This window comes from Pseudonaja textilis, chromosome 13 (genome assembly GCF_049901715.1).
Source record: "Pseudonaja textilis isolate UNSWEBS1 chromosome 13, rPseTex1.2, whole genome shotgun sequence".
In the NCBI taxonomy this organism is placed as follows: Eukaryota; Metazoa; Chordata; class Lepidosauria; order Squamata; family Elapidae; genus Pseudonaja; species Pseudonaja textilis.
Genome location: NC_142002.1, coordinates 21,080,319 through 21,105,246, shown reverse-complemented (window position 1 = coordinate 21,105,246; position 24,928 = coordinate 21,080,319). Strand labels below are relative to the sequence as shown.

Genomic DNA, 24,928 nt, shown 5'->3' with positions numbered 1-24,928 from the left:
GGGCGCGAGCCGGAGCCGCGGCCTCTTGGGGGCGCCGGGCGGCCTGCCGTAAAGCGTCGCGGGTGTCGCGCTGCTGCCTCCGCGGACAGGCAGGCAGGGAGGGAGGGACGGGAGCGGCGGGCGAGGCGGCGGCGGCGGCGGCGGCGGGGCCGGAGAAGAGCGGCGGCCCTCGTGAGACGGCGGCCTCGCACCGCGGAGGCAGGAAGACTGAGGCGGCGCCGCGGCGGCCGAGGGATCCGGCGCCTGCTGGGCCCGACTAGGCCGCCGCCCCTCGCCTCGGCCCCCCTCAGGTAGGCTCCGGGGCGAGGGCCGCCGGGCTCTCGCGGGCCGCAGAGCGGGGGCGGCCGGGGGCGTTCGTGTGGCCGCCCGCGGGCCGGTCTACCATACCCACCGTCCGCGCCAGGCTCGGGGCTCTTGCGGGCGGGGGGCGGCTCTGCCGGCTGGAAGTGCGCGGCTGGGGTCCCGGGCGGAGGGGCCGCCTGCGTGGCAGCCCCGGGAGGGTTCCCCGCCTCCAGCCGCCGGGAAGGCCGGGCCGGGCGTGGAGAGCGGGCGCTTCCTAACGGGGTTCCCGGCTGGGGATTCTTGGCCCTTCCCCCTCCTCCTGCGGCCCTTCCGCAGCAGAGGACCCGGGGCTCTCCGCGCGTGAAGTGGGGGGCTCTGAGGTGGGGCTCCCTGCCCCCTTCCAGCCAGGACCGGGACCCTGAGCGCGTCTCCCCTCCGCCCCTTCCTGGCTGGTTCCTGTAAAGCCCTGCGCCCCCCACCCGCCCTTCCTGCAAGGCGCTCCTGCCTTCTGACAGACCTGCTTGCCCGCCCGGCCTCCCTGGCAAGGCCGGTTGCCCCCCCTTCCCTAAGGATTAGGAGGCCTCTGCATTGGTCCAGTCGGCCTCTGTCCCCAACGGCTTCCAGCTGTGACCGAGGGCGCCCGGGTGTTTTGGGTGGACCCCCGGGGGCCCCTCGGGATCAGGGAGACCAGGAGGTCATCAGCCGGAATGCCGGTTGGTGCTAATTCACCTTATTTTAACACCACCCATTCAGTCTCTGGGTCAGAAAAACTGCAATGGCGGCAATGAGCTGCTAAGGCACCAAAGGGGGAAATACAAGGATGTCGGAATGTTCCGTTTTTATGGCCACCGTTGTACCAGGTTCTTCGACCATTAATGAGCAATCCAGCAATAGTAGCTCTGGTGCCAGGTTTTGTGTAGAACAACGACTGTTGGCAATAATGCACTGTTTAGCCTAAAGACAAAACAAAGGCTACCGTCTGGAAACTTTATTTTGTTTTATTTATTCATTTTTTATCTCACCAATCTCTCATGCAAGGTTACTCTGGGTAACTATAAACAGAGACATAGGCCTTTTAAAAATCAGTTTCTAACATTTATTTCTCCCATCGTTGGCAGTTAAGGCTCATCTAGATCATGTGAAATAATTCACATAAAAAAATTGGAAACAGCTGGAATACCTCCAAAAGTGTGTAGGAAAGGCTTGTATAAATAGTGGACTGGGGACTGTTAATGGGCAATATGTAAGGATTTCCCCAGCTGAATTACAGTTTTAGGAAAGTTTCACGCCCCCACTGCAGGCAGGGTGGCACAGGAAGGCCCTGAAGGAGGACTACCTGAGCCCGGTCAGGACCAGGTAGCGTAACTTTATGGTCTCTCTAGCAAAATAACTGGGTCTGCCATCGCCTCTCTCACGGTCTTGGCAAGGCCAGGCCCGGCAGGAGCAAAATCTGGACTTTGCACAGGATTGGAGGGTGAGCCGGAGTGGCTGGGGAGAAAAGTTGGTTTGTTTATGCTAAATAGCGGAGAGGGATCTGCGCCTGGGGCATCGGGCTCTGCCCTTTCTGTTGTGACACACAAGGAGGGAACAGCTCCCAGAAGGAGATTTGAACCAACCCGGCACCCCACTTTCCCTGATGTAAAAATTGTGCTTTTAATCCAAGTGCTTTTTCCAATGGACGAGACCCATTTGAATTGCTGGGATGCTTAAAGAATCAATGTGGGGTGTGGAGAAGGCTGAGTGAAACCTGGACCATTTTGTTGATCAAGTTGACCAAAGTCTGGTAGATGCCTCTGGGAGGAACGGGACACTTACCAGAAAGAGAGGAATGCCCTGGGTGGGACTCTGCTCTCAATTAGTAATGAGTCCTTGTTGGATTCTGGCTGAAAATGCTCTGAGTTCATCTAACGCAATTCTATATAAAATCAAGTAAACGCAATTCTATATAAAATCAAGTAAATTGTTAACTATTCTGAAATGTAACTCCTTATTAAGCTACATTACCGGCTGACTGGCTTTACTACAGCCATCCTGGATGGATGCTTTAGCCTAGAGTGAATGTAATAGCCAACTTTTTCATTTCTGGCGTTGCACAAAGGTGGAGAAGCAATAAAACTATTAATTAGGAAATTGACAAGGCATTCCCTCCTGCCCCTGGCAAGGTCCCCTGGAAGCAGAGGCCTGCCCAGGCCTACCTAAGCTTCACATTCTGAACTTTCTCTGTGCATTGTGGGTAAATATCAATTTTTCACAGATTCACAATTTAACAAAAGACAAACTGGACAACTTAGTTCAAGCCAATGAGCCTTTGTGAGCTGGTTTGGCATAACATTTGGTATGAACAAAACCATAGTGGTTTGGAGTCCATAATTTGCAACTGAGGATGTTATGCTAATTAATAATGGTTTGTGTGGTACATCAATCCTTTATAACTCTTGCCCTTAATAAAACAAGTTCCGATTCTCCAGTACATTTCTCTGGCTTGATTGAATAATTCCCCATCTCCGCTGACCCTGACCCGTGATTTTAGTTTCTGGCATCAACCGTATTTGGGAAGCAATCTTTGTGTTCCCCAGTATTATTAGGAATTATTTCAAAATTTTAGTTAATTTAGTTAATTCAGGTTATAGTTACCGATAAAATGATTAGAATTGTGGGAAAAACTAAACAATCCTCAATACAATCAACAGCATTTTAACCCAGTGATATTTGCAGAAATGGTTAGCATTTATTACTTCCTCCAACTGTAGAAAACCTCAAATTCATTCGGCTTGAGACACCGGAGCCCTGTGGGGAGGGAACCAGAGGAGGCTGTAGAGCCAGGAGTTGCTGGCTGCTCTGGGAAGGGTAGAAGTCACTTGGACCAGGCGCCTCTTAGCCCATGTTTGTCCATCTTGGATGGCTGGGGAATTCTGGGAGTTGAAGTTGGCACATCGGGAAGTCCTGGGAGGCGAAGAGTAACTGGGGCCTTGTGTTTGCCTCCATCTAGGCCTCCTGCATGGTGCTCCCATGTCTCAATGGGCCCCTCAATGTCGTAGCGTCTATACGCTAGAAGCGGATATGAAGAGTGACGTTTCTTCTTCTGGTGCACCAAAGAGCCAGGAAAACCTGAAGGGCATCCTCTTGAACCCTCCTCCACCCTCCGAGGCCACCAAAAACTTCCCCGGGGAAGAAGTCGAGATGATTGCCAGCAAAGTGGGGGAGGAATTCTCTCATCTCTGTGGGGACGCCCAGAAGCAGAAGGACCTGAATGGAAGCCGTCCGGCCCAAGAAGCCATCGTCGTGAGGAAGAAACGCAAGAGCCAGCAGGCTGGCCCTTCCTACGCTCCAAACTGTGCGGGCAAAGAGATGCCCTCCATTTTAGGGATGAGGCGGCGTCTCGACACACAAAGCGAGGACAACGACTCTTCCTTCAGCGACTGTGCCTCCTCACCTTCGTCCAGCTTGCATTTTGGAGACTCCGACACTGAGACGTCAGACGAGGACAAGGAGGCGGCCCCCGTGCGGCAGGCCCGGGCCGTCTTAAATGCCTCCAGCAGAATCCACGGTTCTCGGCCACAAAAGTGGCCCCGGACAGAGGCGGACTCCGTCTCAGGGATCCTGCTGAAAAGGCCCTGTTTCCACAGCGGTGGGGCTCGGAGGCGACTTCCCTACAGGAAGCGGTTTGTGAAAGCGAGCGCTGCGCAACGGACCCAGAACCAAAAAGAGCGGATTTTAATGCAGCGGAAGAAAAGGGAAGTCTTCGCCCGGCAGAAGTATGCTCTGCTGCCCAGCTCCAGCAGCACCAGTGAGAACGACCTCAGCAGCGCCTCCTCTTCCAGCTCCTCCACCGAAGGAGAAGAGGAGCTCTTTGTGTCGGCTGGGGAGAACCACCAAGCCAGCACGGCGGTTCCCTCAGGTAAAGACGCCGCTGCTGCGGGTCTCTCTGGCTGGAGTGTGCCCAGCCGTTCTCCCGCAGCCGTTCTTGTGGTTGCCTGCACCCCCACCCCCACCCCCGAGGGCTTGTGCTGAGATCACCATTTCCCAACCGTGGCAACTCCCCGGTGTGGGGCCCAGGCTGGCTGGGGAATTCTAGGAGCCGAGGGCCCCCGGAAGGTTGCATGCCAGGACTCCTGGCCCTCTCGGCTGCTACTTTGTCCAGTTCCCCAAAGCAGCTCCCTGCTGCTGACTCCCACTGTGACACGCCAGGGTCTCATGATGCTGCCCCCTGCTAGAATTGGGCAGACATGGGGCTGCTGGTGCTGGGGCAGGAGGGGGGGGTGGTCTTACCGGTTCTTTGGATGCTGCTGCAGGAAGGGGTAACTCCAGTTGTGCACAAGGACTTGGCTTCGTAGGGCCCGGGCGGGGCTTCTCATGCCCGGACCGCTCATGTCCTGTCCAACTGTGAGCTGGAACGCTCCTTGGACACAGGGCGACAGTCGGAGGAAGAAGAGCCCGATGGCCAGAGTCGGAGGTTGCATTGCTGCTTTTGTCTCTACTTGCCTGCCTTTCCCAGAAGGTCCCTGACCCCCCTGGCGGATCCCTCCTGGTAGGACTTGTTTCCAATTCCCCCTTCTTCCTTTGGTGCTCTGTTTCAGGGAGTCTTGATGAAGATGTGGTGGTGATCGAAGCCTCTTCAACCCCGCAAGTCACCGCCAATGAAGAAATCAACGTTACCTCGACAGACAGCGAAGTGGAGATTGTCACTGTGGGGGAGAGCTATCGGTAAGACGGGCCCGGCTGGGTTCTCCGGGTGGCTGTGGGATGGCTCGAGCCCTGGAAGCGAAGAAGGCAGGATCTGGTGGTGGAGACCCAGAGGGAGATCCCTCGAACAGGCTTGTTTTAGGCTCCTCCTCACAATTGGAAGATCCGCCTGGATCCAGAGACTCTGGCAGGGATGTTGGTAGTCCTTGACTTACAACCATTCATTTAATGACCATTTGAAATGGCAATAGTGCTGGAAAAGGGACGTTGGGCCAGTTTTCCCACAGCTGCAGCCGTCGCGGCATCCCTGCCGTGGTCACGTGGCCAGGCCCTCGGCAAAGGGCAGGCATTTGTAACGGTTACCACGGGACCCGAATAAGCAGCCGGTGGGGAAGCCAGATTCACTTACCAACCAGGTTACCAGTTTAACTGCAATGATTCACTTAACAGCTGCGGCAAGAAAGGGCGTAAGGTAGGGCAAAGTATGCTTAGCGACCGTCTTGCCTAGCGACGGAAGTTTCCCTTGTTGTAGGATGAGGCCACCTGTGGTTGCTGCACCTGGCACTTCTCCTTCCTTCTTGCCATCTCTCGGCCACAGGAAGCAGCCCCAACTGCAGATTCCGGTTTTGGGAGGGGAGGAAGCTTCTCTTGTTTCAAACAGGGGGGGACCTCCCTAAAACGCCACCTTTTGCCTCTGGTAGCAGGCTGGGCCTGTCATTCCCCCTGGGGGTGGGGCTCCCTTCTCTTTAGCCCACTGAGGTTGGCAGTGGAGCCAGGCCGGCCCTGGTGGCCTGCTCTGGTCTCAGCCGAGGTTTTGCTGGCCGCCTTTCGGGTTCTGGCACTTCCTATCCAGCAAGGCGTTCTTTGGGTGGAGTGAGGCGTGTCATTCGCTCAGGCCGGGGAAGAGATGGGGGGAATTGCAGCCCCTCCAAGGAGCATCTTCTCAGCCGCCGGGGCCCCCTTTCCTATCGCCCCCGATCAGATCTCGATCCTCGCTCGGGCATTCGAGATCCCACTGGGGCCACGGCTCGGGCTCCCATGCTTCACGGCCAGCAGAGCAGCGGAACCGCAGCCGAGTCTCCACGGTCATCCAGCCCTTGAGGCAGAACGCAGCCGAAGTCGTGGACCTGACGGTGGATGAGGACGGTAGGTGCCTGGGAGGCTGAGCCCCACCCCAGCCCTGCCCCTCCTTTGCCATCCCTGGCTGGAAATCCTCGGATGGCGCCAAAGAAGCGCACATTCCGGGCCGCCTGCGCAAACCGCCCCCCTGCCCTTCGTTGTAGACCCAGCCGTGGTGCCGACCTCCTCCTCCTCCAGAGGGGACGCTCAGGCTGCCGGTGCCGCTTCCGAGGGCGGCCCCACCGCCACCCCCTCAGAGCTGGTCCCCAGAGGAGCCTCCGGCGTCTCCAGCAGCCAGCCCTCCTCGCAAGCGGAGCCCCTGGCTCTCCCGTCCCACAGCGGCAGCACAGCTGGGAGCTTGACAGCAGGTAGGAAGGTCTCTCTTCCCGCAGGAGGCTGACAGCCCCGCGGATCCCACCCGCTCTTTGGAGTTGTGGTCCTGTTGTGGCTGGAGGGACGTTTGCGTGGCCGTTGAAAGGAGTGAAGGTGTTGGGGGGGCTGCGGGCGGAGGGTTGTGCTGATCCGAGGAAAGCGGCTTCTCCTGCTTTCTGCTCGCTCGGAGCGGGAGGGGCAGGCTGGGCTTGGTTGCCGCCAGGCCAGGAGGAGTCCTGGCTGCTGCAGGGCAGGGCAGGGCAGGGAGCCTCTGGGCGGCCCCCGGTGGGCCAAGGGCCGGCTTTGCACCTGCGGGGCTTCCCGGTGGGCTCCGGGCGCCTTCGGAGGGCTGCGGCTCAGGCCGGCTTGCTCTCCCACCTCCCTTCCCCAGGGGACGATGCAAGAGGAAACGCCTCCAACCCTGCTCTGGAGCCGGGGCCCCCGGCCATGCCCAGGCTGCCCTCCTGCTGCCCCCAGCACTCTCCCTGCAGCATCGTCTCCGCGCAGAACCAGCACGTCCTGGGCCCGGCCCACGCCAGCTGCTTCCAGCAGCACAGCCACCACTTCCAGCACCACCACCTCCACCACCAGAGCCCCCACGCCGGCCTCCCCCTTTCGCCCCCCTTCAGCGACGCCAGCTGCCCTGTCGACAGGCCTCCTGCCGTCCCGGCCTCCGGGGGGCCCAGCAGCAGCACTGGCACCACCTTCCATGACCAGGCAAGTCGGGAGCCGGGCGCTTTGGCCGGGCGTTTCCCTCCCTCGTTCCCTGAAGGGGGGGGGGCAAGGAGCCCCACCCTGCTCCCAGGGACGAGGCCATCCGGGCAGCAGGGCCGAACTGTCACACCCTCCCGGCCCTCCTTCCCTTGGGCTCCTCTCCCAGAGCAGCTGGGATGGGCCCTGTGCTGAACGTGGGAGGGAGGACTTGGGGGGCACCCGTGGCAGGAGAGCAGGGCCAGTTGAGATTCTGGCTCCCCTGCGTGCTGGCTGGGGGGGTGTTAACTGGCCGCTCTCCTCCTGCGCAGCAGGCCCTGCCGGTGGATCTGAGCAGCGGCAGCGGCGGCATCCGGAACCCCGCAGGCGGCTCCTTCCATGGCACTTCGGCCTTTGACCCCTGCTGCCCAGGCTCCTCCTCCCGGAGCTCCCTCTACGGACACCAGGCGGGGGCCACTTGCAGTCAGCCAATCAGCATGGATGGCTACAGCACGGGCCTGGCCCCCCCGCCGCAGCCCCCACCCAGGCCTCTCTCTCCTCCTGCCGCCATTACCTGCACTCGCCTTGTAAGTGGGGGGCTCGGGAGGGGGGGAGGGGCGGGCCCCCTGGTGGGTTTGGCTCCCGCCTAGATGTAACGGCTGCTCTTCTCCCTCTGCTTCCAGATGCCTCCCTGACCCGGCCCCTCCACCCTCAGGCCGCAGCCTGCCCCCATGCCCACGGCAACCCTCCCTCGGCAGCCCCCGGGGCCCCCAGGTGGACTACGTCATCCCTCACCCCGTCCACCCCTTCCACCCCTCCCTCTCCCACGCCTCTTCCCACCCGGTCCCGCCCCCGCCCCCTCACCCGCTGGCCAATGCCGTGGCCCCCTCCCCCAGCCCCTCCCCAGTGCCCATCACCTCCCGCGGCTGCCCCCTCGGCCCAGCGGCTGCACCCTCACGAGGTGATCCAGCGGATGGAGGTCCAGAGGAGGCGCCTGATGCAGCACCCCACGTACGTAGCTCTGCCCCCTCGCTTGAGCCGCCCTGCGGCCGGGAAGGAGTCGGGGCTCCGGCCAACATTTAGGTCCTTAGTAGGTTTAGGGGCCACCCGGCTTCAGAGTGGCTCTGGGAGGGTTGACACTTAAAACTGTTCACACACACACACGCGGATGCAGTGAGGGGAGCACTACCCCCCGCCCTTTGATCTTACCTGTTGGTGCTTCCGTCCTTTCCCCAGGAGCCTTGGGGGAAGGTGCGAGGCTGCAGCCCAGAGACACGCAGGGTGGTCTGGCCATGGTGGTCACCACCATCCCCGCCATGGGAGCCTAACGGAAGGCAGCCCCTCTGTAGCGCTGGGGGAGCCCAGCAAAGGGTGAAGGTGGCCTGAGCTTCCTCCTCCCATGGCTGCACAACTGGAGGGAGCAACTGCCGGCTGCAGATGCCCGAGGCTGGCTCAAGCCTCGCTCTGCGTCGGGAGCCTTCCGTCCAGTTCCTGGCATTGGGCAAGGGGGGGCCGGGGGAGGTCCGGACAGGGCTTGTAGACCTCGAACCCTCCTCAATACTGAGAAGCGGCCCAGCCGGCCTGGGAACTTCAGGCCCTTTAGAAAGGCACGAAAGCCGGAGAGGCGAAGGGGAGCCCCAAGCGAGCGGCTTTCCTTGGCTGCTCCGTGTCTCATCCGCCAGCCGGACTCTGGCAAGCCAAGGCTGGCCTTCTGACCTTTGGCGGACCCGGTCAACGCTGGTGCGGGAGGGGCAGATGGTGGGGCAGCCCAGCCGTGACCCATTCAGGCTCTGGCACCCACCGCGGGCAGCAGCCCTCAAAGTTTTTCTTCCCCTCCAGGCGAGCACACGAGCGGCCGCCGCCACATCCTCACCGGATGCATCCCAACTACGGCCACGGCCACCACATTCATGTGCCACAGACCATGTCTTCGCATCCGCGACAAGCGCCGGAGAGGTCGGCTTGGTTAGTAGCAGGCCCCGGGGACCCACGCGCCCTTTCCCCTTCGCGGCCTAGCCTGCCCGCCCGGTCCAAGGGCAGCTCTCCCTACCGGGGCAACTCAGCCGGGGGTTGGGGGTTGGGATAGCTTTGGGTCCCGTCTGGTGAAGCTGTCCGGAGACGGGTGTCACCTGCGGGGCCTAGGGAGGGCGATGGGTCTCCCCAAAGAAGGGGAAACGGGCAGAAGGCTCAGGTCCCAAACGGGCGAGATCCCCGGGCAGAGGCTGGGAGGGAGGGAGGGAGGCCCTGGCTGCCCATGGACTCTATGCTTGGTTGCAGGGAGCTGGGCATCGAAGCAGGCGTGACGGCAGCGACCTACCCACCGGCTCCGATGCACCCGCACTTGGCCCACTACCACACGTCCCCTCGGCTTCACCACTTGCAGATTGGCGCCCTTCCCTTAATGGTAAGTGGGGCGGTTCCAGGTGGCCCCGGAGTTGGGTTGTTTCCCGGTCGTGCCCTGCCAGGGTCACGGGGGAGTCTGCACGGGCTGTATTCGGGGGCCCCAAGGAGACCAGGCGGGGTGCTCCGACTCCAGTGGGCGGGGGAACAGAAGCCCACCTGTTTTGCCTCAAATTGAGAAAGCCCATTGAGCCTCTGCGTCTGATTGGTGCTCTTGACTCAGCCGTCGCTTTTGACGGCTGACTTAGAGAACCTACCGAGAGCAGCCATGTTGGGGGTTGAACTGGATAGCCGTACTTTTTGGGATTGAGCCTTTCCTGGGTCGAGGTTCGTAGGCAAAGCTTGACTGGGAAGCTGCCAGCTGACCTGGGGACTGACAGGCTTGGGATCAAGCGGAGGTTTTGCCGCAGTTTTCTTTCCTGTTGATTTGGGGATGTGAGGGAAAAGGGACTTTGCCCTTCTGTCCTGTGCAGGAGTTGAGAACCCCAAACCAACCTCCCTTCAGCCACAGCCCAAGCCGGAAAAGCAGGGGGCCCTTCCTTCCTCGGGGCCAAGATCAGGCCCCTGGGAGCTGCTTGGGGTCGAGGGGAACCTACAAGGGGCACCTTGGTTTGGAGCATCCTTGAACCATTTCTGATGTGCAGCGTTGAATCTGGCTGAAATTGGTCTCGGGGAGAGGGCAAGGCCGAGGGCTGGGCGGGAGCTGCAGCCTGTCTCTGGACTCAGCCGCTGGCTGGGGGGGGGGAACTGGGGGGCCGGTGGCCGGTTTGAACACGCTGTGACCTCTGGAGGGACATGCCAAAGCCTGTATAGGCAGAGAGCCAGGGGAGACAGAATCCCTGCCCCGGCTTAGAGGGAAACCGGTCATGTTGTTCAACTAGCAGGCAAAGACGTTACCCCAAGGCAGCTTAACCCCACATTAAAATGGCTCAAGGCAGAAACAGCCTCTAGCAGGCCATTGAAGGCATTCTTGAGGTGGGGTCCCCTGTTGCCTTGGGCTTTTCACTCAGGAGTTTGGTTGCCTCTGATCTCACTTGAGGTCTGGGGGGGTTTGACTTTCTGAACGTGATGCTGGTCACTTTGCAGCACCTTTGATTTGTTACGGGAGGTGCCTGCTGTATTCTGGCTTGTTTTATGGAAGGGGAAGGGGTTTTGTCTGGCTCATATTCAGGGAGACCTGCCTTGATTCCACGTGTGGGATGGCAGAGGACATTTTTGGGGTGGGCGGGTGTCACGTGGGTTCTCAGTGTGGTATTCCAGGCCTTGTTCCAATGTTGGGACAGTTCCTGCCACGTTGAAGACCACCATGCATGCCAGCATGCCGGTAGCGCCCTCTGTCTGTCTGAATGACGGTCTCCTGAAAGGTGAGAGGCTGGCTGGCGGAGGAGAGGGTCCACGGGGGTAGGACTTCTCTGACTTTGCAGCCGCCTGAGGGTGAGGCAGGCCCAGAGCGCCAGTCAGGAGAGTTAGTTGCACAAGCCAAGGCCTGGTTGCTGAGCTAGGCCCAGGCGGAGCGGGACGGTCGGCCCCTTCCGGAGAGACTCTCCTCCTGGCCGGCCACCGGGACGGTCAAGCAGCCCTGGGGAAAAAGGAAGGGAGGCCGTCAGCCAGGCCGAATTCTTTAGATTTAACTCCCTTCTGCTGTTTGACCAGGTCCCTGACATGGCCGGCTACCCTCACATCCGCTACATTTCATCGGGATTGGATGGAACTTCATTCCGAGGCCCTTTCAGGGGCAATTTTGAGGTTTGTAATAGAATCACCCTCAGCTTTGTGGCGGGACTTTTGCTTCGGGGGACCTGAAGTGGGGAGGGGACCTGCTCTCCCTCTTTTCCTCAGCGACCTCGGGCCTTGGTTGCGGTTGGGGGACGGGCAGGCGTCCCAGCTTGAGGGGGCTTTTTTCCTGGCTTCTGCAGCAGCGGCCGCCCTCCACCTGCCGGGGACTGTCAAGTTGGCTCAGGGAAGGCGGCGGGGGGGGGGAGGGGGGGAGTGTTGGTGTTAAACGGTCAGGTCCTCCGACTTGAGCCTGGCTGTCTGAGAGGAATTGAAGTATCAGGCGCAGAGAGTTCATGAATTCCCCGCTCTGGTTTATGACGTAGGGAGGGCCCGGCAGACGCCTTTCCCACGGAGGGTGGGGTGCTGAAGTGCAGCCCTTGCCCTGCAGTCCTCACTGACCAGGCTTAAGCAGGCAGCCCTGGAGGGAACCATCCCAGGCACAAGGAGGGGGTCTCGCTTGCTGAAGTGACCTTATGGAGGCTGCCTGCAGTCCTTGGGGCTCCCTCCTTGTGGGCTGTGCTGCATTGCCCCACTTCATCCGCCTTGAGGACGCGGCCAGGACAAAGAAGAGCCGTTGAACAGTAAAGGCTGCTGCTGCTGCCCTGTGTGACTTGTCCAATAAGCTGCATCTTAATTAAATTGGGGGGAGAAGATTGAGATTGCAACCTCTTCTGTTCCACTTTGATTCCAGGAATTAATCCATCTGGAAGAACGTTTAGGAAATGTGAATCGTGGAGCTTCCCAAGGAACCATTGAAAGATGCACTTATCCCCACAAGTACAAGAAGGTGAGCGGTTTCAAGAACTTCCCCCGTGGCACGTCCCAAAGCTCCTCCGTTTTCCCTGTCAAGCCCAAAGAAGGAGACGCTTTAGGGGTTCCCAGCCTCAGAATCTCACACGTTGCTGCTCTTCTAAAAGGAGGCAGATCATCGCAAATGCTTTCTAGGTTCCAGGTGTGGAATCTGGCTGCAGAAGCTGCTTTTTCACCAGGAGGGGTCAAGCCAGGCACGGTTTTGTGCCTGCTTTTGTTTATCTAGGACCCCGGAGCCCCAAATGGGCCTGTTATTCAGATGGCTGATAGTTGAGTGAGAAGGGGCTCTGCCCGCTCTTCTCTGCCCACCTTGCCGCGTTGAGCCTCTGGTTCATTTCTGGCACTTCCAGGGGATACTTTCTTGATGGGATGGGGCACAGGTTGTGCTAGGAATGGGGTGCCTAACAGCTTTCCTTGCAGGAGCAGAGCCCACCTGTTACTTGGAAAGCAATAAAAAACAATAACATGTCACGCTTTACAAATAACAGCCTTATAAATAGGAGGCCTGCTCCCGAAATCAGAGAAGACATTGAGGCTCTGAGTTGGGAGCAATTGCTCCCTTGTCAGCAATACCAGCACCAGGTCGGCTCACAAAGAAACAAAGTCCGAGCTGATAGAGGGAGCTTGTGGGCGAGCGAGGGCTCTTCCGTGTCGCTCTGAGAACATAATGTAGCTTCATGACCCGCCTCGCGTGGGGTCATTCCCCCCCGCCCCATGTGCCTTGGGCATTTTACAGTTGCGCAGGTAAATCAGTTTAACAATTAAATACCACAAAAGAAGATCCTGTTCAGAAATTAAAATTAAAAAGAATTTGGATCAACCATCTCCTCCCCCCTTGAAAATAATTCAATTTGAAACAAATACCTGGATTGTCAAAAATGTTATTGGACACTGAAATAATTGTTACCAGAGGTTCGGAATTCAGAAATAGCAGCTGTTGTCCAACTTTGATTTTATATTGTTTAAAGTACCACGTATGCCTAGTGGGTTGGTGTAAGAGGAATGATAATTGTGTGTAAAACAGATCTCATTCAGTTTGCCAATAATGTCATCTCTGCTAATAAGGTAACAACTGATTGGTTCTCACAGAGGAAACTACACTGCAAACATGATGGGGAAGAAGGAACTGAGGAAGACACGGAGGAAAAGTGTACCATATGTTTATCTATATTAGAGGAAGGGGAAGATGTCAGGTAACTGAACAGGAAATCTATTGGAGATACTGAACTAACCTTGTGGGTCAGGTGTAGACCAGGAATTGTTTCTTTATAAAAGTGTACTGCGGAAGGTTGGAAATTTAGAGAGGCGGAGGCTCCGGCCAGCTGCCACCAGTTTGTCTCAAAATACCAGCATGGGTGGGTGTCAGAAAATTCCCCTGTTCAGAGGAGATGCTTCCTTCCTTTCCCCCAGGAGCCGCCTTTTTTATTCTTTTTGAGGCTGCAGCTCCAGGACCAGTTTAAAGCAGCCTGTTTTGCAGCAAGGCTCTGGAAGTGAAAGCCAAGGGAGCTCTGGTTTAGCTGTTTGATGCCCCAGTCTACTGCAAGAAATTTATTTTTTAATTTATTTTGCCTCTTAGTGGTCTATGCCTTGACGCAATAACCAACGCTTCCCAGCTGGAACCAATCTGTCCAGCCTTGTGCACATTTCAACTTTGCAGTCTTGACTCTTGTCCTGAAAGAGAAATTAGCTCACAGCTCTTGCCCTCCGTGGTCCTTTTGCCAAATTTAGCCACCTGTTGTTCAACAGCCCCATAGTTCTGGAGAAAATGCCTTGTCAAAAGAGATGGCTTTCCTAATCGGTTAGAGAAGCATCTTCTCCAGAGTCTTATTTTTGAAAAACAAGAACCTGATCCGTTGGCCAGCCTGCGCACTGTTGATCTTTTCCTTCCTTCCTTCCTTCCTTCCTTCCTTCCTTCCATTTTAGGCGCCTTCCGTGTATGCATCTCTTCCACCAAGTGTGTGTCGATCAGTGGCTAATTACCAACAAGAAGTGCCCCATTTGCAGAGTGGACATTGAGGCTCAGCTGCCCAGCGAAAGTTGACAGGCTTTGGCCTCCAACCTCTTGCTTTCCTCCTTCCGGGTACTGCAGTCAACCAAAGATGGCCTGACTCGGCTGTGCAGTCGTGGGAAGCATTTGAACCTGCTAGAGTGCCGTTTGTCTGCTCTGTGGTATACCTGATGCTAACCCTACAGTTAGTGTATTTATAAAGCTTATTTTTGGTTTGTTTGTTTAGCCCTTTCAGACTCCTAACCGGTTCTCCCTGTCCTTTTGCATGGATCGCTCCCCATATTGCATTTCTTTGCACATATTATGGGCTTAGTGACACCCCCCCTCCCCCCCCCAAACTTGCAGGCAAGATTATCTGCTTTAGAAAGTAGAGCTGTGTGGCCCTCCCTCTTTTTTTTATTTGTCCCGAAAGTCAACTTTCCAGAGTATGATTTCACTCATTACTAACCTCAGAGCCCTTAATTTAATCAAGTCTTTTAGTTTTAAGTGTATAAAGATCAAAGGATATTTTTTTTAAGACATTCCTTAATTAGGAAAAAAAAGCTGCTGTATACCTGTGTGGGGAGGGGCTCTGGGGCTTTGTCCTGGGCAAGCTTCATTGCAAGGAGGATGGCCGGGGCTGCCTGCCCCTCCGCCTGCCCTGCCTGGGGGCCTCGCCTGCCCATCCTGTAACGTCAGACTAATTGGGGCATCCTCTTGGATCACATTTTTATGTTCTTAAACCTTCAGCACAATGCAGATAACTTTGAATGTCAATATTAAAAACATTTAGACTGCTGTCTGATTGTATGTACCATTTTCTTATGTCTAGCCATTCGAACCGCTAACACAAAAAGTTTACTGCTGTGAACAGCCCTACTGAACACTAAATGTTGGATTTCAACTAGCTGCTCTGTAGATAGATGCGGGCTGATAAAAGAAGTACCAGGAGAAGGCGAGGGGAAGAGCAGGGTGGTGGCCTGTCTTTTGTTTCTCCTTCCTCAGTCCAATGTTAAGTTCATCTACTGATCTGCACAGACTGGTTCTGTTAAAAAGGAAAAACTCCTTTCCGAGGATGGAACCGGGCATCGTTTCTTCTGGCAAATATCCATGAATTCACAAGATTCTATGAAGGTCCCTGTTCTCTGGGGGATCTGGGTGGTTTTTTTTTTTTTAGTTTTACAATTAATAAAGTTAGCTGAATCCATCTGACTTTTGTGTTATTTCTCAAGATTGGTGACCCTTGCGTTGCATGGCGGGTTCCGCTATTAACAGCGGGGCGGGGGGTCGCTGAGGTCGACCCTCCTCTCCGGAGGCGGCACTCGGCCCAGCGCGCAGGACTTTGCTTGGCCCGCTGTGGAAGCGCCCGAAATGCGCCGCCCTCCTTTCCGAGCAGCGAGGCCACTCCTGGTGGCCGCAACCGGGGCTCAAAAACGAGGGAGGCGATCGGCCGCGGAATCCCGCTTCTACTCGTGAGCCAGGGCAGCTTCGCCCCCTTCCGCGCGGGCCTCGCCCTCACGAAGACTACAACTCCCAGAAGGCCTTGCGCGAGGACTGCAGTCGTGGTGACGCGAGAAGAAGGGAAGAAAAGGGCAGGGCGGCAGCCAATCGGGCGCGTCTCCTCCAGGCGGAGGACCAATGGTGGCCGGCAGGTGGGCGTGGATGGGGCTGAAGGGCTTGGGACGCCCACCGGGGTGGGGCCCTTCTGTGCTGTTGAGGTCATCCGGGTCTCGCTTAGTGACTGCTAAGCAGGATTCCCAGCAGCCGAGTCGGGAAGGAGGGGGTCGCTTGCCCAGGCCACGATCTCTTTGGGGATGTTTTAGCCCAGGCTTAGCAGGTTGGATGGCGGAAGGAGCAAAAGAAAAAAATCATAGCGGAAATCAGCAGGGCCCGCATATCTAGTCCGTCATCCAGCCTGCTTGGAGACAAGACCGCCTGGCTCTGCTTCAGCCTTGCCTGGCCCTGTGGCTAGAGATGCGGCTGCGACCTGCCTCGAGCCACAAAAGGTGCCCCACAATTCTGCTTCAAGACATCTGTCCTCAGATGTGCCCGGTCAACCTGCCCCGCCCAAGTCCCCTGCACTGTCCCAAAGGCATCCCTGTTGCTGACCCTCCCCCCGGCAGGGGGTCTAGCCTGCACAGCTGTTACACCAGCTTCCTCTTGCGGAACTCCAGTTCTGCGTTTGCACCGGATACGCGGAGGAGAGGCTCTCCCCGATTATGGGGCACATGGCCAAAGATGGGGTGCGAGAATCTAACCGAATACCTTCTAAGTATCAGATCCTTTCACCCTCCAGTCCCTGAGCTGTAGCCGTTCTGTAGTGCGTGGCCTTGAACCTAGAATCTAGACCTCTCCCTCCAAGACAAATGAATTATGTTGCCCTGCTAAGGTAATGTTGGATTGATGTCTGAGCCTTGTCCCTCAACCCCATCAGGCAGTCCAGAAGAAACCAGACCTGTGCATAGGCCAGGCTTTCATTGCAGAAACTCCCTTTGAAACCCTTGGGAGAGTTGCCACTATTTTGCTCGGGCTTGCAAAGTAGCAAGCGGGACTTTTAAAGCTGAAGGCCTGCAGGCCGCTGAAAAACACCATTGCTTTACAATTCACCTCTTTCAATATCTGTCCCGAGTTTTAAGAGGATAAGGGACCTTTCTTGAACCAACAGGATTGGCCAGTCTCTCTCTCTCTCTCTAGTTCTGGAACCACAAAGCTGCCTTGAACTCTAACCCCAAAGAGCAGGGAGACCCCCTCCCACAGAGTCCTGCACCACAGGAATTGTAGTCTCTATTTTTATTGATGGGAGGAAAGCAATTAAACCAACATGCAGAAGGCCCACAGCAGCACAGACCAGCTTTGGAAACTTCCACCATGACGCGTTCCTATGATGAAGTACCTCGGCCCCACATGACATCCCAGCCGCTGAGCTAGGGTGCACCTTAGTACAGCTTTGCCTCTGACCCGCTACCTTTACAGCTTCCTTGAAGGCAAAGGGGGAGAGGGCAGGTAATGCACAGATACAGTCGTCGTAAAAGTCAGTGTGGGCCGGCCACATGAACGGAGCAAGACGAACTATTTGCAGCATAGAATACTGTTTTCCTTTGGTCCTGGTGCCTTTCTGGAGTCACAAGCACCCCTAGACAAGACCAGAGGGGGTGGGGGGTAGGTGGATGCAGGGAGGAAGAGAACTAGCAGCAGGGCCTGTTTCCCCTGTGAAGCTGCCCACTGAGGATAGTGTGTGCACAGAATATGCCATTGCTGTGTTAGATAATCTGGAAGAAACAGCAGAGCAACTAAAGGCACTTGAAAAAGGAAACCCCAAAACCCGCCCTCCATCATTCTTCCTCTGTCACAGAGCACCTGATGGTTTCCAGAACTGGGTTTTTAAAAAATAAAATAAAATAAGAGGAATGTAATTTGAACACATTCCTCTTCACAAGAAAAGAGTTAAATAACATAAATAAATCCTGGGCTTTGAGGGCTTCTCATAAAACAGGCTTGGCTTCTTCTTAACCTGACGGAGGAACTGAAAGACGCAGCGGCATCGTCCCACGTCCCTTGAGGGCTTGGAAAGGGTCTTCTTGGGGATCCTGGAACCGGTCGAGGGTTTCTTAGGGTCAGAGTTACATCTTGGTCACATAATTATTTGGAAAAAGTCCTTGTTTGCCTCTTAATCGCCCCGTCCACCAGCCTGAAGGATCTGGAAACAAAAAGGACAGTTAGCTGGAAATGACTGCCCGATCCTCACTCCCCCCGCCCCCCGGGCCTTCAGACCTAGGAAAACGCTTTGCAGTGGGACACAAGGACATTTGCCAAGTCTCGTTTTTTTCCTTCTCTGTTTTTAAGACGAGGGAAAAGGCCGTTTCTGGTAGTATCCAAATGGAGCCGCCTAGTAAACTAATCCAACGTTGGGTCATAGAGTAAAAGGAATGGGTAACTAGGCCCGAGCAGAACTGAGGCTGGGAGGCCCTGCCCCGCGTCCGAGGGGCCAGCTTGAGGCTGGGGAAGCAGTGGCCACCCCCACCACCCCTTTGCTTTGGGCAGGCCAGGCCCTTCCTGGGGGCAGAGAGCACTTCCCCTCCCCAGGGCCACCTGGGCAGAGATGGACAAGGGAGAGGGATGCATTTCCTGCGTCTCAGACAATGCAGGACAAAGCCCTCTTGACCATCACCTGAATATTCGGCAGTCTATTAAAAATACCCTGGGGGCGAATGCGCAGAGATGAGTAGACTAACATTGGCAATTAGAGAGCAAGAAGAAAAAGAATATGATAAAATATGGGATCCACTTTATCAATGGCTAGATAGAAAAATCAGAAAATGAAATATATTACAATATAAATACAATAGTAAATATAATACAATAGTAATGATATGCTGTGATTGATTATTATGGAATGGATTACAATACGAATTAGAACTAGTAAAAACTAAGATTTGCTCTAAAAGGATAATGCGAACTTGCAATTAAAGTCTAACGATGATGTGATAATCATATGACATGGAAACTTGATTAATATAATCTGAATATAAATTTAAATCTAAGTGGGAAAGACTATAGATATTATGCACAAGAAATATTTACCAGCTGACACACTGTACAATTGAAAGCAAATTTTATTATTTTATGTTTATGTTTGTTTATGTTTGCAGTCAAAAAATTAAAAAAATACTACAAATCTCTCTCTCTCTCTATATATATATATATACCCTGGGGGCGGGGTGGGGTTAACCCTCTGGAAGCTCAGGGTTCACAGTATTACAGGAGGATTCGCACCCAGCGCCTGCTGTGCTGCTCTTGAACGAGGGCAGCAGGCCAAACGGCCACCCACTGTGCCCAGCTCATTGCCCCCGCTCCAACGGGCGGCCCCCATGCAGCAGGAGCAGCCTTACCTTCTCGGAGGAGGTCGATGAGGTCGTTGGCGTTGAAGCTGAGCTCGTCGGTGTCTTGGGCATCGTAGGCGTACAGCGCCTTGCACTGGGGGACCTGCGGCTTGGGCTGGGGCTGGGGCCGGGGCTTGGGTCTGCCCCCGGCGGGTGGCGGGCGGCTGGTCGTCTGCCTGCACGCACTGCAGAGTTACAGAGGAGGGCTGAGTGGTCTGTCCCGTCCCCCCAAACAGGCAAGCTCCCATCATGCAGCCTCTGTCCTGCCTTCCCCAGGGACAAGCAAGGGTGGCCATCCGTGCACAGCATCCTTCGGAGTCTCCTTTGCTCAGAGTCCAGAGGAGAGACGGAAGGTGCAGCAACCCTCCAGCCCAACCTCTGTCTCTTCGCGCTCAGAAACAACCGCGTCATACAGCCAAGGTGGCGCGAGGCTTACCCGGCGGCCCCTTGCTCGGGCACTTTGAGGAAATCCAGGCTGCTGGGCTGCTGGGCTAACCTTCCCGGTCCCACCGAGACCTGCGGCAGTGCTGGGCAGGCCATGGAGGTGTACAGGCTCTTCTGACTGGCCCTCTGGCCTGCTGGGCCCGAAGGAGGCAGCGGGTGCGGCTGGAGCTGGATCACCCCGTTCGGTAGGCCTGCAAGGAATTCCAGGGGACCCTCCTGAGGCTCCCTCACGGAACGGCTCCCCTGGAATTCCTCCCAGCTGTGGGGTTCAACTGCCTGGCTTGGGGGAGCCTTCGCCTTCACGGTCCGGCTCTTGCCACTGGGCCTCAGGGGCCGCTGGGACTGCCAGCCACTTGCGTTTAGTGTGCCGCTGCCCCAAGTCATCCGCTGGGTCTGGAAGCCTTGAACAGAAATCTCCTCTCCAGCAGGGACACGCGACACAAATCTTGGCTGGCGTTTTACTTACGGCACAAGCACAGCCGTCGTGGCCGAGACAACGGAGCCAGGTTAAAACAAAGCATGGCTGAGGGCCACCATTTTGAATCCGTGGCGGATGCTGACTGAGCCACCTCCCAGTCTCCCCTCCACCACAGAGCTGTCCTTGGGGGCAACAGGCCGAGGGAGACCTCGTCCCAACCCACTTAAGCTGCCTTGCGCACCAGGCACTTGAGGCGCTCTTCAAATGGTAACTGGGCGAAGGGCAGAGGGAATCCCCTGCGGGGACCACGGATGGGGTTCCGTACCTCCGGAGAGCTTCCCAGGGGGGGGAGGAGCAGCCCTCATCGGGTAGTTCTGGCCGCGTGCTTTGCTTGGAAGTCCTCTGGGCTGGCTCGCGTCCCTTCTGGTGGGTCCTGCAAGGCACCCCGGAATTCGCTCAAGCAGTGACCGTTTGCTCCTGCCACAGCCTCCCCCTCCCCCCCTTCTGGCCGTTGGCACTTACGGGCGTTCTTTGGGAGTCCAGGGCCGATGCTGACCTGCAGCACCTTATTGCTTGGCCGGAGAACGGCCACGTCTCCCTGACCTTGGCTGAACTGCACTTGGCGAGAGCCCCCAGCCTTCCACGGCCCCCAGGTCTCCTTCTTCAGCTTCACCTCCAGTCTGGCAGAGAAAGGGAGAAGGGTGGGTCACGCCCAGAAGGGGGAGGAGCCAGAGCCTCCCCCTGGGTGGGCCTCCTGGGGCAGGACCCTCCGGGGCACCGCTGGGACTCCCGAGGGAGGCTCCCTGTCTCGGCAGCATCTTCTCCCTCCATCTCGGGTGATAAGAAGGTGCGCAGACCTGAAGTCAGGTGAGCAAACAACTCAGCTGCCTCCGCCCCCCGCAGGACGTGGGCTGCTCCGACCAGGGAGCTCAGGAACGTCCCAACCGGCGGCGGCGGAGGAAGAGGAGTGAATGGGGGCCCCCAGGGGCCGCCTGGGGCGAGGGCCACTCACGTGTTGCTGAACTTCAGGGGGAGCCGCCTCTGCGTCTTCTCCTCGTAGCGCTTTGACAAGAGGCTCAAGAACTCGGTCTTGAAGACGGACTCCAGCAGGCTGTCGTACTCCTGCTCGTGCAGGACAAAGAGGTCGTCCTGCAGGGGGCTGGGGAAGGAAAGGTCGGGGCACCCCAAATTCAGGGAGGAGGATTCTAGGCAAACACCTGCTTTGGTTTCTAGGAGCCTGTAAGTTACGTCAGCCTGTCCTAAGAACAGCACCAAGGCCAGGCAGTCTCCATATCGCGGTCATAAAACTCAAAAGCTCCGTTTAACTACTTTTGCAGCATTCTTTCCAAAAGCTGTCCTATTACTGGGATGACTTTAAATAAACACTGCAGACAGTAATGTCAGAATATCAGGAACCGCAATCCATCTGTGACTAAGTAGACTTTGCCCAATTTCTGATCCGTGTGCCGCCTCTTAACTGCAGGCCCCCTGCAGTCAGGGGGCAAGATGACAAAGGCAGCCCCCCCCCACCCACCCTGCCCGCCCTGGTCCTCCTGGGCCCGCCTGCCCTCCCGCCTTCCTGCCAGCCCTGACCTCAGGGACACCGAGAGGATGCGCTCCACTTCAATGCGCCGCTTGAGGGCCTCCTTCACGAGGCCTTTCTCTGCTCCCTGCTTCACCTTTTCGCGCCCAATCAGGTACAGGCACTTGGGGGAGAGGAGGAGGTCTCGCTTGGTGCCCTGGAAGGAGAGAGCATCCGTAGCTGCCGCCTGGGCCGCCTCCTCCACCCGAGGCTTCGCGGAGAGCAGCGCCAAGCTCCTTGGGAATGGTGGCGGGTGAGCCCTTCCTGAGGGGGCCTTTCCCACCCGGGGCCTGAGGGCCTGCGTGGCTCTTTCCTCCTCGTAGACGGGGCCACCAGCCACACCCAGGCCCGGGGCAACCATTCCACTAAGCCCAGACGTGGGCCTGTCGGTCCACAGCCTTTGGCCGGGCACAAATGCCACGGTGGGCAGGCCTGTCTTGGAGGGGTCACCTCCGCTTGCCCAGGCCACAGCTTCCCCTCCGCATCTCGGGTCTCCAGGACGAAGAGCTGGCTTGTCTGCCTGGCTCTGCAATTGGGTCACGCAGCCGCCTTCCAGAAGAGCCTAGTTAGCGCTAAGCGGGAACCAAGGCAAGCGAGTCTGGCTCCCTTCTCTACCTTAAACCGCCGGTCGTACTTGGTGACCGTGTCAGCAAAGTCGATCTTCTCCCGCTTGCCCACGAATTGGCGCAGCTCCGGATGGTCGTCCATGCCAAGGTAGTCGCCCACAAAGTTCCTGTTGATGCTGTTCCGCCTCCTCTCCTTCTTGTTCAGCAGCAGGTCGGAGGCTTTGCGGGGGAAGGAGAAACGGGGAATCCCACCAGGCGGACGTCAGGGACTGACCATTAGCTGTCGTGACTGAGCCCCGGAGAACTGAGCCTCCCCCCCACCCCTTCAGCCCCTGCCTGTAGGGTCTGGCCTTTGTCAGGCCAGGTGGGAGAAAGCTGGCTAGGTCCCTTCTCAAGGCCGCTTCCCAGCCTGGCCAGGGAACGCTTGTTTCCTTCAGGGCGCCGGCCTGGATCGAGTAGACTCTGATGGCAGAATTGGGGCAGAAGCCAGAGCTTCACACGGGACCTAAACGGCTCCTTCGAGCCTTTGAGCATCCACTGCTTGCCTGGTTGCATTTCTATGGCCCCCCAACTCCAAGAAAGTGACTGTGGGCAGCATGCAAGGGGTCAGCAAGGAATACGACGCCCCCCGTCCCCCCCCCCCAAGGAATTGCACTGAAAGCCAGCTGAAGGGGTAAAATGGCGGTCAGGCTCGACCAGGCTCCAACTCAGCCAATTTGGGGTTCGCTCATCCGGAACCACCGGCCTGCAGAGAAAGCCGGCCAGCCGCAGCTGCAAGCTCTGAAGGCTGGCTGGCCGAGGGAGATGGACAGGGATCCCCACTGCCGCTCTCATGATGGGCAAAGCCTAAGCCCCAGTACCTTCTTCCCTCATTTGCACGCATTTCTTCCGGGCGATGTGCTTCCTCCAGGCCCTCTGGATGGCCCTCGCGTAGCCATCGTACTTCCGCTCCCTCATTTCCTCCAGCAGAAATAACTGCAAGAGAGAGAAGAGCAGTTGCTGGCCTGGCAGCTCCGCCCTGAGGCTTCCTGGGTGCTGCCTTCTGGCTCCAAAGGAGGAAGCTCAGCCATGGGGCCGCCGGCTCCTCTCCCCCTCCGGGCGCCTCCAGAACTGAAGGGGCAGCCGCTTTCCAGGGAAGATGCGAGCGGGCGGGCGGGCGGAGCCAAGGGATCCCCTGTAGGGATCTTGGCACCAGTCCGACAGGCTGGATCCCCAGGCCCTTCGGGAGATCGGCCTCTTGGGTGGCGGAGGGGAGTCTGCCCAGAGGAAGGAAGCTCTGCGGGAGCTTTTCTCCTGCTGTTTGGCTTCAAAAGTGACCATTGGAGAGCAGGCGGGGCTCCTGCCAAACTTGGGAAATAGGGAGCCACCCGGGGAGTCCTTGGAGAAACGGAGTTCTGTCTCCTTCAAGGGAAAGCACATTCGCACTTGGTGGATGAGAGGCAGCTATTGGGGGAGATGGAAGGCCAAGCCAGGGAGTCGCGCTGCCTCCCGCCAACCAGGAGGCCGCATCCGTTCTGCATGGGCGCTGCTGAGGTCCTGGCACGCCAGGGATTGGTGCTGGGGGGCCCATCTCCTCCCCCGCCACCCGGGAGGCTCCTCAGACCAAGCTGGGAAGTCCTGCAGGTGCCCTGCTGGTGAACTCCAGAGACAACGTTCGCACAGATCCCCCGAAACACACCCCACCGCTAGATTTCACAGAAATTCAAGGCTTCTGCCCAGAAGCACCGAATAAGAAGGAAGAGCCTCATTGCTGGAACCAGAGCAACTGTGACCCAAGAGCAGCCGGCCCGAGAGAAAGCCTCAGCCGCCCATCTCCCACGGCAGCCGAATCGGCACACGGTCATCTTTCCCAGCTGACTAAGTGATGGAAATTGTGGTCTGACGCATTCAGATGGGCCCCGTGGCTCCTGAGTGAGCCGCCGCCTGGAGGTGGCCGAGCCGTTTCCGGGCCTGCTTCTTCTTTCCAGCCGCCGCTGCTGCTGCCGCTGCTCCTCTTCCAGGATTTCTCCTGGTGGGCGGCTGGCAGAAGAACCGGCTCCCCCGGCCAGGTGACTGACCCGGTTCCCTCCCGGCGGCTGCACTAATTGCCCATCCAAACAGAGCTACGACATCCCTGTGCTGGAATGACGGTTCACCTCAGACTCACTTCCTGGGGCCAGAGGCAGGAAGGCCAAACGAAACACGCTTAGGGCCCACAAACGCTGGCCTCCCACTGCTCTTTCTTCTCAAAGCAGCCCACGGAAGAGAGACACAGCGGATTCACACCACACGCCCAGAAAGCCACAGTGGGCTGGATTCATACAACATTCCAGACCCAAATCATCTTCGTGGCTTGTTGTGTTATATGAAACACGCCTAGTAATTGTCTAGTCTTTGCGCTCCTATCACCAACTTTCTAAGGGGAAATTGGGAACTGTCTGCGAAACAGCCGGGCTCTCCCGTTGGGCCAGAGGCTGGCTCCCAATTCAGGCCTTTGGGCCCACGGGGATCCTGTTCCCCTCAGGCCCATCAGGGAAGGGGGAGCTGGCTATGGGAAGGCAGAGCCGTAGGACCTGGCGCAGAGCGCCCTGGGCTCATCTGTACCACAGCTCGGGGGGGAATGGTGCCAGGGGGGCACCCCAGAGGCCTCTCGGTGCTGGACTACATTGCCTGGGGTGGGGGGGAGGGGCTGTCTCTGGAAGTCTCTGGAAGGGGAGAGGACCAGAGAGGGGCCGCTTCACCCTGGTACTCACAGACTCCGGTGCTTGGATGAAGATCTTCGTCCTGCCCAGCTGGTATTGGTCAGCATCCATGTTGACAGACCGGAGCAGGTGCAGGACCCCCTGCCTCTCATCCCCCTTCCAGAGAGGCCAGGTCTCGGGGGTCAGGATGGCATACCTTCAAGGAGAGATGGGGCAGGTGGGCAGGGAGGCCCCCCGC

At 57.4% G+C, this 24,928-nt stretch overlaps 2 protein-coding genes across 2 annotated transcripts in view; one reads left to right on the top strand and one right to left on the bottom strand.

Moving 5' to 3' along the window:
• Positions 1-162: 162 nt before the first annotated feature.
• RNF111 (ring finger protein 111) lies at positions 163-15,326 on the top strand. Its single transcript, XM_026709719.2, is given in 17 exon segments — positions 163-290; positions 3,272-4,180; positions 4,860-4,986; positions 5,948-6,111; positions 6,249-6,452; positions 6,848-7,173; positions 7,479-7,695; positions 7,698-7,733; positions 7,830-7,898; positions 7,901-8,063; positions 8,065-8,157; positions 8,986-9,111; positions 9,424-9,550; positions 11,200-11,292; positions 12,014-12,109; positions 13,222-13,325; positions 14,056-15,326. Coding segments are annotated over 16 exon segments (2,952 nt in total). The 5' UTR covers positions 163-290; positions 3,272-3,291; the 3' UTR covers positions 14,174-15,326.
• Positions 15,327-16,896: 1,570 nt separating this feature from the next.
• Positions 16,897-24,928, bottom strand: part of MYO1E (myosin IE) — a 31,710-nt gene continuing 23,678 nt past the window's right edge. The window contains exons 20-29 of the mRNA XM_026709715.2: positions 24,742-24,886; positions 22,870-22,984; positions 22,059-22,228; positions 21,455-21,600; positions 20,874-21,020; positions 20,384-20,541; positions 20,187-20,294; positions 19,436-19,634; positions 19,009-19,184; positions 16,897-17,816 (exon numbers count right to left, since the gene is read on the bottom strand). Of these exons, the coding sequence (XP_026565500.2) occupies positions 17,740-17,816; positions 19,009-19,184; positions 19,436-19,634; positions 20,187-20,294; positions 20,384-20,541; positions 20,874-21,020; positions 21,455-21,600; positions 22,059-22,228; positions 22,870-22,984; positions 24,742-24,886 (1,441 nt within the window). The 3' untranslated portion in view covers positions 16,897-17,739. The remainder of the gene's footprint in view (positions 17,817-19,008; positions 19,185-19,435; positions 19,635-20,186; positions 20,295-20,383; positions 20,542-20,873; positions 21,021-21,454; positions 21,601-22,058; positions 22,229-22,869; positions 22,985-24,741; positions 24,887-24,928) is intronic.